Below are 13,857 nucleotides of genomic sequence, written 5' to 3' on the forward strand. Positions count from 1 at the left end.
GAGAAGGTTTAATATTGGAGATGCGTTGCATCGACAGTAGTATGAACGGTGGACAGATCTTTGCAAATGTTTACTGTAATTACTCTCCACCACATACATTCCTAAGAGAAAAGAAGTTGACAACAGTGATACAGAGCCATAAGAAATAATTTTGTCTCCCAAGCCCTCTCCTTCATCTAAGAGGACACTTTGTGGGAGCAAGGGGGAGGGAAAAGAGTTTCCTCCAACCACTACAGCTCCATCAGATGCAATATTACCCCAGCAGTGATTGTTATGGCTAATAGTCACGGACAGCACCTTTATTCATCCAACAAAGAAAGGCAGCACTGCAGTTTCTAAGATAGGAAGCTTTCTCTGTTAAATTTGCCATGGATGGTTGGGTTCATCAGTTTGTATGCATCTTTGATACATCATGCTGCTTGCTTTAGGCAAGCACACACTAATTAGTAGAACAAATAGAAGACCCTGAGGATGCCCATGCTTAATGACTTTTCCCATATTCTAAACCCTTTCTACGACAAATTACTCATTTTGTGGCTGTAGGCAGTGCAAGTTAATTTATCTGTATCAGTTGCTAAGTTGAGGCATTCACTTCTAACAAGACACAGTATTATACCTTTTTAGGAAACTTTGAAATGCTTTAGTTTTTAAACAAAGAAACTAGAACTAACAGGCCAGGGGAATTCAGTGATAACAAAAGTAAGAGATCTAGAATCTATTGTGTGTTTAAAGGCTTGCTAGATGCTAATGAACTGGTTAGCTTTTAATTAGTTTGGTACTATATAAACCACTAAAAGCAGAAGAGAACTTGGAATGAAATCCAGTGAGTAGTGTTGTGTTAGAACCAAGAACTGTGGCCCAGAACAAAGGCAGATTGTGCAGAAGTGTGTGCAGTTCCTGTCATGAATGCTTCAGTCAGTTAATTGCTTTCTAGTCAGTCTCAGAAATGAGAAGTCAAGTATAGAGAATGAAGCAAAATCACAGGCATCTTGTACTAGTACAGCTATAGTTGTCATTTTCAGTTGCATTTTTCTCATAAAATGAGTGAGATCAACATGTAGTGGTCAAATCATACTCAAGAGTCTATGAGATTTCTAGAACTTCCAAAATTCCTTGGAAGCTGTGCTTAAATGCAGTTGTATTCATCAATTGCTACAGTCTTGTCCCAGAAAAAGTGGTTAGCAAAATGTAAATCTGGCATCCTGAAAGTATTCAGGTCCTGATCGAGGACATACCTTTCTGAATTTGTCCTCTGCTTACAAAACAACGGAGGGAGGGAGAGACAGAAGAGCAGCATTTGGGGATCAAAACACTGGAGTTTGTGACCCCGGGGGTCTAGGTTCGCCTCACCCCTCCCCCCCTCCCCACTGCTTTGAGCATCTTTTGTGGATTTAGATCAGTCATTCAGTGTCATTGTTCCTCGCTGCATGCCGTGTATAAAGGCGAAATAATGAGGCCTGCCTCTCCTGGCTTTCTCCTGTGCACCTGCGTGGGTTTTTCCAAGTGTCAGAGCAGACCTCCCGCGATCACTTGGGTGAACTGTGCTCACAGCTTTCGTGTGTGCATGGGATGCTTTGCACGCATAGCCTGCATCTCTGATGTGCACAGTTGCAAGCTGATGTAAAAATGAATCTCGTGTTTCTGGCACATCTGCCTCTGCATCTCTTCTCTGTGGCTCTGGAGATGCTCACAGCCGAGAACCTGCAGCTGATACTCCTTGCCTGTCAAGTGTGCAGAGAACAAGCGGTTGTCTTGGTCCTTTTGCACTGGCTTGATCATGTTTACCATGTCTGCTGGTTTGGAGAAAGATTTGGAGGGGAGTAGGAGAATTGGAGAGTGGAGAGGTGTAGGGAAATTCTTTGAGCCATATTATCCCTACAGTAACTATAGACTTTGGCAGGAATGCGGGTGATTAATTTCAGGTCTGGGGGCTTTGCTCGGGCGGCAGCAGCTCTCTTGCCGCTGCGCTGGGTCTCTCAGATACGGCAGCGTCCCCCGCGCTCCGCAATTCCACCCAGCCCTGTGAATTCAGCTCGGTTAAATAAACATTACCAAGCTGCTAATCACACGCTCTGAAACAAAACAGCACTTCACTTCGGGATCTGGGCAAGATCAGACTTCCCTCCCTTCTCTCTCCTCCCCTCCCCTCCCTCTCTGCCCCCTCCCTGCTTTTCCCCTCCCTCTCCCCGGCAGCCGCCGAGCTGGTCCCTTCGACCTGGCAGCCTCATGCTGGGGGCCGCTGCCGGCTGGGGCTGACCGAGCCCGCCCTGCCCGTGCTGCCTTGCCCGCCCCCCGGACCGGGCACCCCCCGCCGCCGGGCTCCCAGGCACCGCCGCCGCCCCGACGATAAAAAGTTGTGCGGAGCGCCGAGGATGGGAGCGCATCTGCAGCCTCTCGCCCTGCGGCTTCTGGCGTTGACTTTCCCCTTGGTGGCGAAGGGTTTCTCTGACGAAACCTTGGAGAAAACCGTGAAGTCCGAGGGATATTGCAGTCGGATCTTGCGAGCCCAGGGCACCAGGAGGGAAGGGTACAATGAATTTAGCCTCAGGGTGGAGGGCGATCCAGAATTTTACAAGCCTGGAAACAGTTACCGGGGTAAGTTGGCCATCCTCTACTTCCTGTACTAACGATAACGGTCAGGACAAGTGTCTCTGAAACTATAACGTGTCTCTGCCTGTCATCTCTGGATCCCTTTTGCCGCGCGTGTGTGCGAATGTGTGGGTTAACACACGGTAATATACTCCCACGCATTACTTTATTGGGGATGCTTTCCTGACAAGTGAGAGGGAGTTGGATTTCACAGGATTGCTTTACTCCCAAACATTAACTCAGTATTAAGAGGAATTTCCTTTCTGTTATGAATCCTCTCTACCGGCTCAGCTTGCACAAGCTCTCAAGTTCATGTGATACAAAATGCACTCTTTCATACTTCTGTGACTCCCCAGTTTACCTACTTCTATAGGTTTTCTTCCTATCTCTTTAGTGTAAGAAGCTTTAACATTCAGCAGGAAGGAGAAGACTCAGAGCATTAATTGTTCTTGCCCTGAAATATAAATAATATAATGAGTTAGCATATGGGCAAACAGTGATACAGCACACTGCCAACTTCCCACATTTTCCACTTATGTCTATCCCAACCCCCCCATCCTCCCCCACACCCCCCCCTTTTGTCTTTTTTTTCTTCTTCTTTTCTTCTTTTTTTCCTTTCCGTGTGGAAATGAACAGATGGTTCAAACAGGAAAGAGGCAGAGACGGTGCTAATGACCAGTGTAAATAAGAGATGGAGGCAGTTCTTCGCTGAGCATGAGTTCATGTACAATCCTTGAAATGAACTTCCAAAGCACATTTCAGCATATTTTTTCTGTTTAAGAGACAAAGACAGTTTTTGGTCACGTTTCCTGCTTCACCTTATAACACCTTTGGAAAAAAACCTTTATGGAGTGTACTGTTAACTTTATGTATTAAAAGCAATTTGGAAATCATCTTGACAGTTTTAGATACCATAACTAATGTACTTTATAGGCATCACTTTGAAAAACAAATTTTGAGAGTTTTTTCTCAGTGTTTCTCCTGACCTTATGTAGATTCAGTGTAAAAAGCAATCTTTTCTCATTACATGAACGTGGGAATCTTACTGTAGCTATGGGGGGAAAAAAGTGTGCACATAGCATATTCATCATGTTCTCTTAAAGGCTGAAAAATCCACCTGCAGAAGTGACTGACCTGTTTTGAGAATCAGCCTGTAACTTTGCATAATTTTTTTTAATTTTGTTTTTATTTCCCTCAAAAATTAATTTATTTTAACGTGGCGTGATGAAATGCACAATTCCTACAAATTGGGGTAGCTATTCCAGACATTAGGATTAGTACCTTGCCTCTGAAAGATTTCACGTTGCATATCAATTTGATATATCTAAATCAAAGCTTAAAAGTCTTTGACAGTGGCAAACATGAATGTTCTTTAAAAGTTTTGGAACTGACTTCTGTAAAAACATTATAGGGTATTTTCATTCATCTGCTAAACTTTCTGTTGCATGGAAACGTACTGGGAAAGAAACTCCCAGATGATATAGCAGAACTAGTTTTCTGGAAATACTGGGTCCTGGCATTAGGAACTAAATTAATAAAATCACTTTAGTGTATTGTAGCTCCTTGGAAATGAGAAAATTACAGCTAATGATAAAAAGTTACAATGTAGACCAAAATACGTACCTAAGTTAAAGACTGAAGTGTACAAGTGGCACATGTGCTTATCTAGACAGTCCTTTAAGGACACTTTCAGAATGGGTGGACGAACATAAGTGTTAGATTATCTATGGCAGTAGTTAAAACTAACAGTATTAAAGAAAGTTTCAAGAGCTCATTTTGAAGGAAATTCTGCAGTACAGCTGGAACTCTATTACTGTTTTGTACAAAGAGTAGAAAATCCACCTAATGATTAAATAAAAAGGTGGGATTATGGCTCTTTGAGAGGGCTTTTTATCTGTAAATTACTTAGAGGTACCACACTGCAGAAGATCAGCACAACCTCTGTTGCACTGGAGCCAAATCTGCCTGTTTCCATGGCCTCTGCTTGATTTAATGCAGTCTGGATCCTTGGGACATTTGATAGCAGACTCTTGGAATAAATTAGTATTTATGCAAAGTGGATAACACAGGAATTAACTGTACATACAAATGCCATACTCCACCAAACGAATCATGTAGAGCCATCCATTTATGTTTGTGACTCAGTTATTCGTTGATGTGACAACCACATAAGACTCTTAAGCTGTAATGACTGGAGGAAACATCGCAGTATTCTTGCAGTGTGGGAACCAGAAGATCACAGTTCACAGCTGCCATTTTGGAAAATGTTATGGGTTTGCTGCAGTTACCCACCTTTTAGATCAGCCAGGATCTATTTGCTTGAAAGGGAAATCCTGGGTGGATCTCTGTGTATGGAAGCCTTGATTTTTTTTTTTTTTTTTTAAATTTTTTTTTTTCATGCTGGGTTTTTAGTTTTTGCCACCTCTCTGAAGCTGTGTTGTAGGAAAATGACACTGAGCATTGAATAACCTATTTGAATGGCTGTAATAATGTTGCCTTTACTTTTGTAGAACAGGCAGTGTGTGGTGGACAGATCTTCCAATAGTACCAGGTTTGTGGGCACACCATCTCAGGGTCAAGGTCCTCTCCTACCTGCTAGTTAGCTTAGACCTTAATGTATCTGCTCTTGCTTCTACTGAAGGTCGTTTCCATCACATTCAAAGTGCACAGATGAACCTTAAGTTTAGATGGTGTGATGGGGTAATGATTCTTGAAAGTACTCAGTTCTAGCTTTATTGATCTGTAGAAAGAGATTAAGGGTTGCTTGAGATTTTCATGAAAAATTAAGTTTCATGCTACTAAAAATATAAATGAAATGTTTTCTGAAAAAAAGGCAGTTGTACATTCATTTCATGTGCAAACATACAATGGAATTTCCTCCTTAGTATCATGAAATTGTTACTCTGATGAAGAACACTAAGATTTGACTAGTGTAGTCAAATATACCTTCTGTGTGGATGCTGTTTCTGTTTTTAATGGAACTTCTACTTGTAGGCCTGTTCATCTTAGTTTTCAAGGAAAAACTCATTTGATGTTATATGCGTCCATTCAGAAACTTGTCTTCTAAGGAATGTTGAATCTTTCCATTTCCTTCTTTCCCCCACCATGCAATCACTGTTTTCTATACTTTTCAAAGAAATCCTCAGTCCGTGATTCTAATATTTCACAATTACAGGTAAGAGTAGTTACTAAAAGTGTATTTGTTGGTAATTGTGCAACGTACAATACAGGATGTTTTGTAGTGTAGGATGTGAAAAGTCAGATATCAGGCCAGAAAACAAAGGAGCAATTGCTTTCATCCCCCCACCTTTACCTGGGGACACTGGGGAAAGAGAAATGTCTTAAAGGTGTGTGCCAAAGTGCAGCTTGTAAGGTAATTGGAGATTTGCTGGAGGGGATGGAAACAGGCAAAAGTAAGTGTTGATATATAATCTTCCCTTTAAAGTAAAATCCTTAACTTTGGGACTCCCACTGAGATTTTACTGATCTTTACAGGAATTTCATAGCGTTTAGTGAACATTAATTCATGTGAACAATGCAATGCGAGCAATACTCAGTTGTGCTTTAAAATGGCAGAGTTCAGCCTGAGAAGAACACCCCACTGGTATGCTGTGAGAAGCTGCTATCTCTTGTGAACACCAGATGTAGTCTGACAGCTTCCCACTGCTGCCTGTGCAATGCAAACCTGCTGAGCTGAGACATTTAGCCCTGTGACTGCAGACACCATAACCAGGCTCTGTATTTAGGAGTGTTCCAGATACAGCCTGGCACTGCAACCTTATCCTAGCAGAATGTGAAGCTCAGAGAACTGACACAGCTCAGGTGTTAGCATTTGTTCTTGCCTATATTGGGATGACCAAAGCACACATTCACCTTGGTATTCCTAAATTGAGGTTGCACAGACACTAAAATCCCAGAGGAGCCCAATTCTCTTCTGTGGTCATCAGCCTTTGGGCTCCTCACTCCTATCTGGGTGTCCCTGCCACTGACAGAAGCACTCCTAGGACAGCACAGCACAGCTGCTCAGGGACTGGACCTGGCTGAACTCTCTGGCTGGGGTTTGCTGGTCTGTTTTACTTTTGAGCTGGCTATGTTCCCTGGTTCAGCTGACAGCACAGCTGTGTGGCTGTGGCTGCTCTACAGGCAGTGCAGGCTGGGGGAGAGCAGGGTCACTCGTATTGGAGAAAGCATGGATTTATTCTGGATTAAAATGACACTGCAACTGCAGCATGAGTATTGCTAAGCCCAGGCATTCAAAAACTGTGAGTCAGGATTTGGAATTACTTTTTTTTTTTCCCTTCTTTTTTTCTTTTTTTCCCCTTTTTTTTCCCTTTTTATCTTTTTCTGATGGCTTTTCAGCATTTTGTGTGTCCTGTGTTTTATAGGTAGGTGTTTGTTTAGAATTTTGGAAACTCTTTCGTTTGATCTGTAAATTCGTGAGGAAAATTACGAAAACTGTTGAGTCATTTCACAGCTGGATTCTCTGTTTGCTTGCTTAAGTATTTCTGGTGTAATGTTTTACTCATAGTGATTCAGAGTTTTGAATTGCATATAATAGATGGAAAAATTGTTGCATTTAAAGGACTTTTATGGCAATTAGTTTCTAAGAATCAGTGTTCAAGCAAGCATAATTCATTCACCCATGTTGAGTTCAGCAGTGTGCTGTTCCCAATTACTGCAGCTGAGGGGCTGGCTGTGGATTTTCATTTAGAGCTGCAAGTTTGCAAAATTGAACTAATAATGCTAATTATTACATAGCTAATGAATTAATGCATTGGAGCAATAGTTAAAAGTGTAATCAGAAGTTTAATGCTGTTATGCTACTACTCAGTTCCTGTTACAAAAATGTGGAAGTTTTTCTTTCCCAAAATGATGAAGTTTAACCTTATAAGAAGGTTCCGTTCCATGGAATGAGAAGTGTGCTGAAAAATCTCAAGGGTTGGTGGACTGTAGTTGGTGCTACTATGTCCATGTCTGCTCTAGATTTGTGCAGATCTGTACGTGCCCAGATCTAAACATGGCACTTCCATTTCTTTGACCTTTTATGCATCTCCAATCTTCTTTGGTTTTTTTTTTTTTTCTTTTCCCCACATATGGTCAGAAAAGCTATATATTAGTAGCAACACCATACAGTTTAGACCCAGTCATAGCAGTATAATGCTAGAAACCTTCAAATAGCTTACTTCATAGTTTTCCACTACTAAATTTCTAGATCAAAAAAGCTCTCCATATGTTCCAAGTGAACTTTGGGTGCATTTTGAAATCCTTTGAAGGGCAATCTGTCATTTTTTTAGTAATGTGATTCAACCCCTCACAGCCTGTTTGGGTGAGAGTTTCTTGTGAATATGACGCAACACCAGTTAGTTGCAGTTGCTCATGAAAACTGGGTGGTCTTCAGTTTTTATTGTGCTAGTAAGGGTTTGAGAGTGTGACAATAGTGTAATACAAGCAACTCTGTATCATGCTTAAAATAAAAGCTACTTAAAGGTATTGTTAGTTCAATTTTCTGCCTCTCTTACTTTAATGAAAAAATAATTTTCCCCTATAATTTACCTCTGTTTCAGAAAAGGTTTCCTTTCAGGTGTTGAGAAAGGTTCAGTAATTCTAAAACTGTGCCTCATTTGACCTTTCTGGTAGTGTTCAAAAGAGCCAGAGCTGATGTAACTCAGGTGTTGCTGGGTGGTGCTTAAGTACTGCTGATGGCAAATGGAGAGATCAGGCAAAGGTACCTTACACTAGCAGAAAGTGAGGGATGTATTTCTGTGGCTGAGCCTGGTAAAATTGGATTGGTCAACATTTTGCTATTTGTTCTCTTCTGGTAGATCCAATAATGCCTTCAGTAATGCCTGGTCAGTAATGCTTTCCAGTGATGCTTTACTGGTGTGTGAAGAAGGAGGTTTTGCTCATGTGTAGGATGCTCTGGCAATCAGAGATGGCAGCACAATCTCTACAGTTTTTTAGCTACGAGTTAACTTTGTGTCCTCTTCTGTCTCGAGGTTAAGGGAGAGGAAGGTTAGATTTAGAGCAACTATCTCTACCAGCTGGGGCACTGTGTTGAGTACATCTGAGCTGGAGGAGGCAATATTGTAATTTTGCTTCACAGTTACAGAATTTTTTTTATGTACTAAAATGCCTAGATTCTTGTCTGTGCTGAAGAAGGGCAAAAGCTGAAGCCAAGTGTTCAGGAAATGTTCACACTTTTTTTTTTTTTTTTTTTAAGAAAATCAAATCTGAGCAGATTATCAATCTGCTTTAAGAAGATAGGGCAAAGAACAATAGCTGAGGTATTTTGCTTCATTCCAGTGTTTGTCACTTTGTGTGGAAACTTGGACTGAACATTTTTGTTTTCTGGCTGGCTCTGCTTCATGTTGTTAGTGCTCTAGCTGTTGTTAATACCAGGCATAAGCACACACCTTTCAAGCTGAGCTGTGAAATGATATGGAATTGTCTGATTTCTCAAATACCACATTTTCATTGTTTCTCTTTTCATTACATCTCAGTGACGCTCTCTGCTGCCACACCTGCTTACTTTCGAGGATTCACATTGATTGCTCTCAAGGAAGGAAAAGAAGGTGACAAGGAAGAAGACCATGCAGGAACTTTTCAGGTGAGAGAACATTCCCTGACCTGTACCTCTAGGAGTCTTCCTTACTATATGCTTGGCTCAAAGGGAGATTTTTATAAGCATAGCAGAATGCAGACTATGCTTAAGTAAGCATAAATGTTTGTGGATGTTGACATGAGAACAATATAACGTATTTTTTATTTCATGTGACCTCTTCTAAGAGGTCAAAGCTTTTGTATCTTTACTTCAGCTTGCATTCCCATGTTTCTCCAGTTAAACATGAGGATCAGTTATTTGATTTGAGCTAGAGCCTAGGACACCTAAGTTGGTTATCCAAAATTAATATGAAAATGGTTTTAGTCGCATTTTGCTGTTTGTATTTCATTGCCTATTTTTGTCCATTCAGGTGTAGATTATGATTCTGAGAAGTGTTTGCTACAGCTGTAATGGCTGTTTATCAGTCATAAATTAGAGTCCACTGTTTTATTGATGCTCAGTAGCAGTTTACTTAAACATTTCATCCCACTGAATGTGTTTATAAAAAGGATCAGAATCCAGAGTGATTCACAAAATAGTATTTCCAGCTATTGCAAGATTGCATTGCTTGAATGGATTTCTGGAAAATGAGAATACACATCATATGAAAGTAGGTATGTAGATTTCTTGTTTGTTGACTCTCGAATGAGGGATTGTTTGCTGTTTGACTTTCCAAACTTCAAAATCTTGTTGAATAATATTGACTATAATTTACAGGGTGGGTAATAATTTTGATACTAGTTTTAATAATGACTAATAGATTGAAGATTTCACTTGCCTCAAAGAAGCATGTCTATGTTTTCAAGGAAAATACTCAGAATTTCTAATTCTGATGACCTACAGGGAGACAGAAATCAACTCAATCCTAGCATCTCTTCTTGAAACATCTTCTGTTTTTTATAAATAGGCAACATGATGTGCAAACTCAATACATATTTGCTTTGTTTTTCTACAGAGTTTGCCTGGAGGCTTATTTCTGGTTTTCATATATTTTGTAAGAAAATGTAGAATAAGCAAGAACTTATTTGATGTTGGAATAACTCCATCTTCCTTAGAATTAAACGGTTTCCTAGTTTGAATTGGGAGAGATCTGTTTAATATAGTCACATTTTGTTTAAGCTCATCTTGAAGCATCAGCTCCTGTTAAGAACAGTGCTTCATCTGTTTTAAAAGAAGCTCATTACCATTCATTTCTGTATTTCAGTTGTTAATGTCTCAAGAGTTATGGCTAATGGGACAGGGTTGGCCTGAGTTTTGTCATTATGGCCAGGCCTATTTCTAACTGAGAGCAGTGAGAAACTCACTAAACTTTTGCTGAAGTACAGAGGAATTTAGAAGTCAGCAGAATGGGATGCAAATGGAAATTCTTCATAGATCAAATGAAAGTGCAATGGATCTCAGTGTGAGGATGATTGTTTAATTAGCTTTATTGTTTGAATTGCAATCTAAAATCAGTATTCTAACTGGCAGATCCATTTCAAATGTTATGCATAACTAAATTTGTATTTCTTTGGCACACAGTACTCACTGTGCTCATCACATTAGCACAGTTAACTGAAGCTTGTTCAGATAGTGCCTGCCCGTTCTGCCTGTATTGATACAGATTTAAGGTTGTTATTTAAGTATCCAACAAATGCTTACAGTGATAAATACCTATGGGTCCTGTATCATGACTAGGTGTTAGTAACTAGAGAAGATAAAAAATGGTTTAGTTCAAAGGTTTGTCCTGTGTTTGTATTACAATGTGAAGATCCTAATGTGAAGAAACAACTGTGCAGAGTAAGAAAAAACTGCGTACAGTAACTTGAATGCCACTTGAAGTCATTTATTTCCTGTGATCAGATGGAGAATATGTTATTCAGTGAATTATGGAGTGAGTAGACTAGAACTCAGTGACAATTCCTTAATTGAGGAGACTAAGTGCTATTTCAGGACTAGCCTCTGCCTCCACGAGGAGGCAAATACACCGTTCAAACAATAGTCAAAACAAAGTACATAAATGCACCACTTGAATCAAAGTGCTTCATTCAGATTAGCAAGACTTTTCAGTGTAGCCAGGGCAGAATGAAATTAAAGGTGACCAAAAAAAGACACATGCTTTCCTCCCATGCCTCAGAGACTGTCAAACACCATATTTTCAAGCCTGTTAGTGCCACTTTCAGATCATGAAGTATGGGTTGCAGTATCTTTCATAGGGAAGACCTGAATCCACATTCAGTACTTGGGTCTCAAGATCTCACTGGAGCTGTGGTTTCCATTTTGCACAGCTGTTGAGTGTATAACTGATCAACAGGTCTAATATTTCAAAGTACGGTAGAGGGAGTTGCATTAGAGTAGCAAGGTATTAAATAAGGACTAACATCTCTGTGACTGATTCAGATGTGGTACACTCAGGTTGGAAAAACGTTGTTTTCAGTGGTTGGAGCAATGCTGCAGCAGGTTGAGTGCTGCAGTCAAATGCAAAGGATGAATGTGCAGTAAGTGGTTGCGGTGAATTTGCCCTGCAGGGTCTTGCTCTGCCATTTACAATCTCTTCAAGGCTCATTTACTCTTCTCTGACTCTGCAAGTCAGCAGGAAGGTTAGTCCTCATTAATCATTAACCTGTAGGGTCTTGATCCTATAAATAGCACAGCTCTTAATTTTTTTGTTTGGGCAGGTATTCTTTACTTTACTTTTTTTGCTTAACTTTATACTTGCCGTAAAGACCTTTTAGAGAAGTGCAATTTGGACTCCCTCATTATAAATCTGTTTTCCTCTGAGAAAATTGAGACTTTTAAATCTGATTTTGGTATTGTTTGTTTTGCTATTAATGCAGCCAAACTTCTTTTTCTTCATCGTTGTAGCACACCTAGGGCACAGTTTGGCTTTAAAATAAACAAACCACATTGTCTCGCACAAACATGCAAACGTATGTTAAATAGCTAAGTTAAATATGGCTGGGGAATTGAAGTTGCCAAATTCAGTCATAGACATTTGAGGATATAATAATATGGTTCTTACTTATGCCAGTAGTAATTGTGCAGCTCAGGGGTGCAGTGAGGCACTCTGAAAGCTTTGGATATCATGTCCTAGTGGCCTGTTGTCATGCCTGCTGATCTTAATCTTTTGTAATGTTTAGCAACAGTCTGCAAATTGTTTGAAGGCAAATTATACTCAAGGGCACCAATCAGCACCGACTGACTATAGTCAGTACCTATACAGGCCATATTAATCAATATATATATGCAGTGTAATAGATGTAGTCTGGTAAATAATGTAGAATAGAAATTTAATGCTGAACCTCATCTCATCCATCTTCTTCATTCTCTGAGGAAGAATAAATATTCCAAGAAATTTCTTGGTGGGTGTTTTCTAAATCTGGTCTAGAGAAGTGTTCAATAACAACAAAAAATTAATCTCTCTAAGTGGCCCATTCAAACACTTCAATAGATTGTTTGATGGAAGATACAGAGCCTTTACTAATGTCTACACTGAGTCTTCTCTAATAGTGGTTAAATTGCTTTCTTACAAGATTATCTTCCTAGAATTTTCTTGACATGAGACAGTTATTCCGAAGTTTTCCTTATTCCCTCCCCAGTTCCACACGCTCTAGCTGTTTCTTATGAAAATGCTTGTGTTTTCATTGTAGGGCATCTTTTTTTCAATTTTACTGCTTCTGCAGCCAAGTTGGGAGTTCAGTCTTACTTACATTTCCTAGAATTGTACACAATAGTCAATCCAACATAAAAGTTTACAGCATTTAGATGCCATGATATTTTGGAATATTGCGAGTGATTAACTGGTCTTCATGCAGAATCCTGTAAGTGCATGCAATTTGCCTTTACTGCAGGAGCATCCCAGTATTGTTCAGGAGCTCCATGATAGTTCTAAATCCTTTCCTGCATGTATTGCTGCCTACATTGTGATTCCTTGTTTTCTGTCTGGGCATTTTATTCCTTCTAAGTGCACAGCTTTGTTCAATTTATCAAGAAAGTTCTGAACTACAATCCTATCCTTCAAAGTCCTCACTATTCTTCCAGGACTTGGTGCTATTTGTGGATTTAATAAAGTTGTCATTGACTACAAAATAGTATGTATAGCAATTAACCAAGTCATAAAGACTCAAAATTAGGCATCTCTGCATTGGTTTTGGCATAATCAGTTGCTAGATTCTTAAGCTGTGTCCACTATTTCTGTGATAATTTAACACTTAATTTAGTGTTAAATGCATTCATCATAGTAGTGTTCCTGGAGGTGTCCTTTTGACTTCCTTTGCTCTAGCGTGAATCAAGAAATTCTTATTTTAGGTCACTGAATTTAGTGACCCACCAGTGCAAAACCAATATTAAAACATAAGCAGGCACTGCTGTAGCAAATGTGAAGGTTTCATTGAAAGTATTACGTTTATAAAAACTAGGGATGTGTTCTCACAGAAACATTTAAGGATAATTGAAGAAGTTGTAAGGTAAGTGGACCTTTATTCTAGGTCTTCTTTCTTTATCTTTCTTCTGAAACAATAGTCCCAAACATTGCCTTTGTTTTTGAAGATGTGCTGACTGGTGAGCAGTTCTTTTGTTGTTACTTAGCTGGCTGATGTGCTTATCAAAGCCTTAACATTAAAAGATATTTTTACAAGCTCTTAGAAGAGCAGTTCCTCAGTTGCAGTGTTCCAGCATTTTATGTGAAT

General features: G+C 39.7%; 1 protein-coding gene across 1 annotated transcript in view; it reads left to right on the forward strand.

Moving 5' to 3' along the window:
* The first annotated feature begins 2,372 nt into the window (after positions 1 to 2,372).
* SPON1 (spondin 1) overlaps positions 2,373 to 13,857 on the forward strand; it is a 140,192-nt gene continuing 128,707 nt past the window's right edge. The window contains exons 1-2 of the mRNA XM_054390588.1: positions 2,373 to 2,595; positions 9,090 to 9,196. Of these exons, the coding sequence (XP_054246563.1) occupies positions 2,373 to 2,595; positions 9,090 to 9,196 (330 nt within the window). The remainder of the gene's footprint in view (positions 2,596 to 9,089; positions 9,197 to 13,857) is intronic.

This window comes from Indicator indicator, chromosome 21 (genome assembly GCF_027791375.1).
Source record: "Indicator indicator isolate 239-I01 chromosome 21, UM_Iind_1.1, whole genome shotgun sequence".
Taxonomy (NCBI): domain Eukaryota; kingdom Metazoa; phylum Chordata; class Aves; order Piciformes; family Indicatoridae; genus Indicator; species Indicator indicator.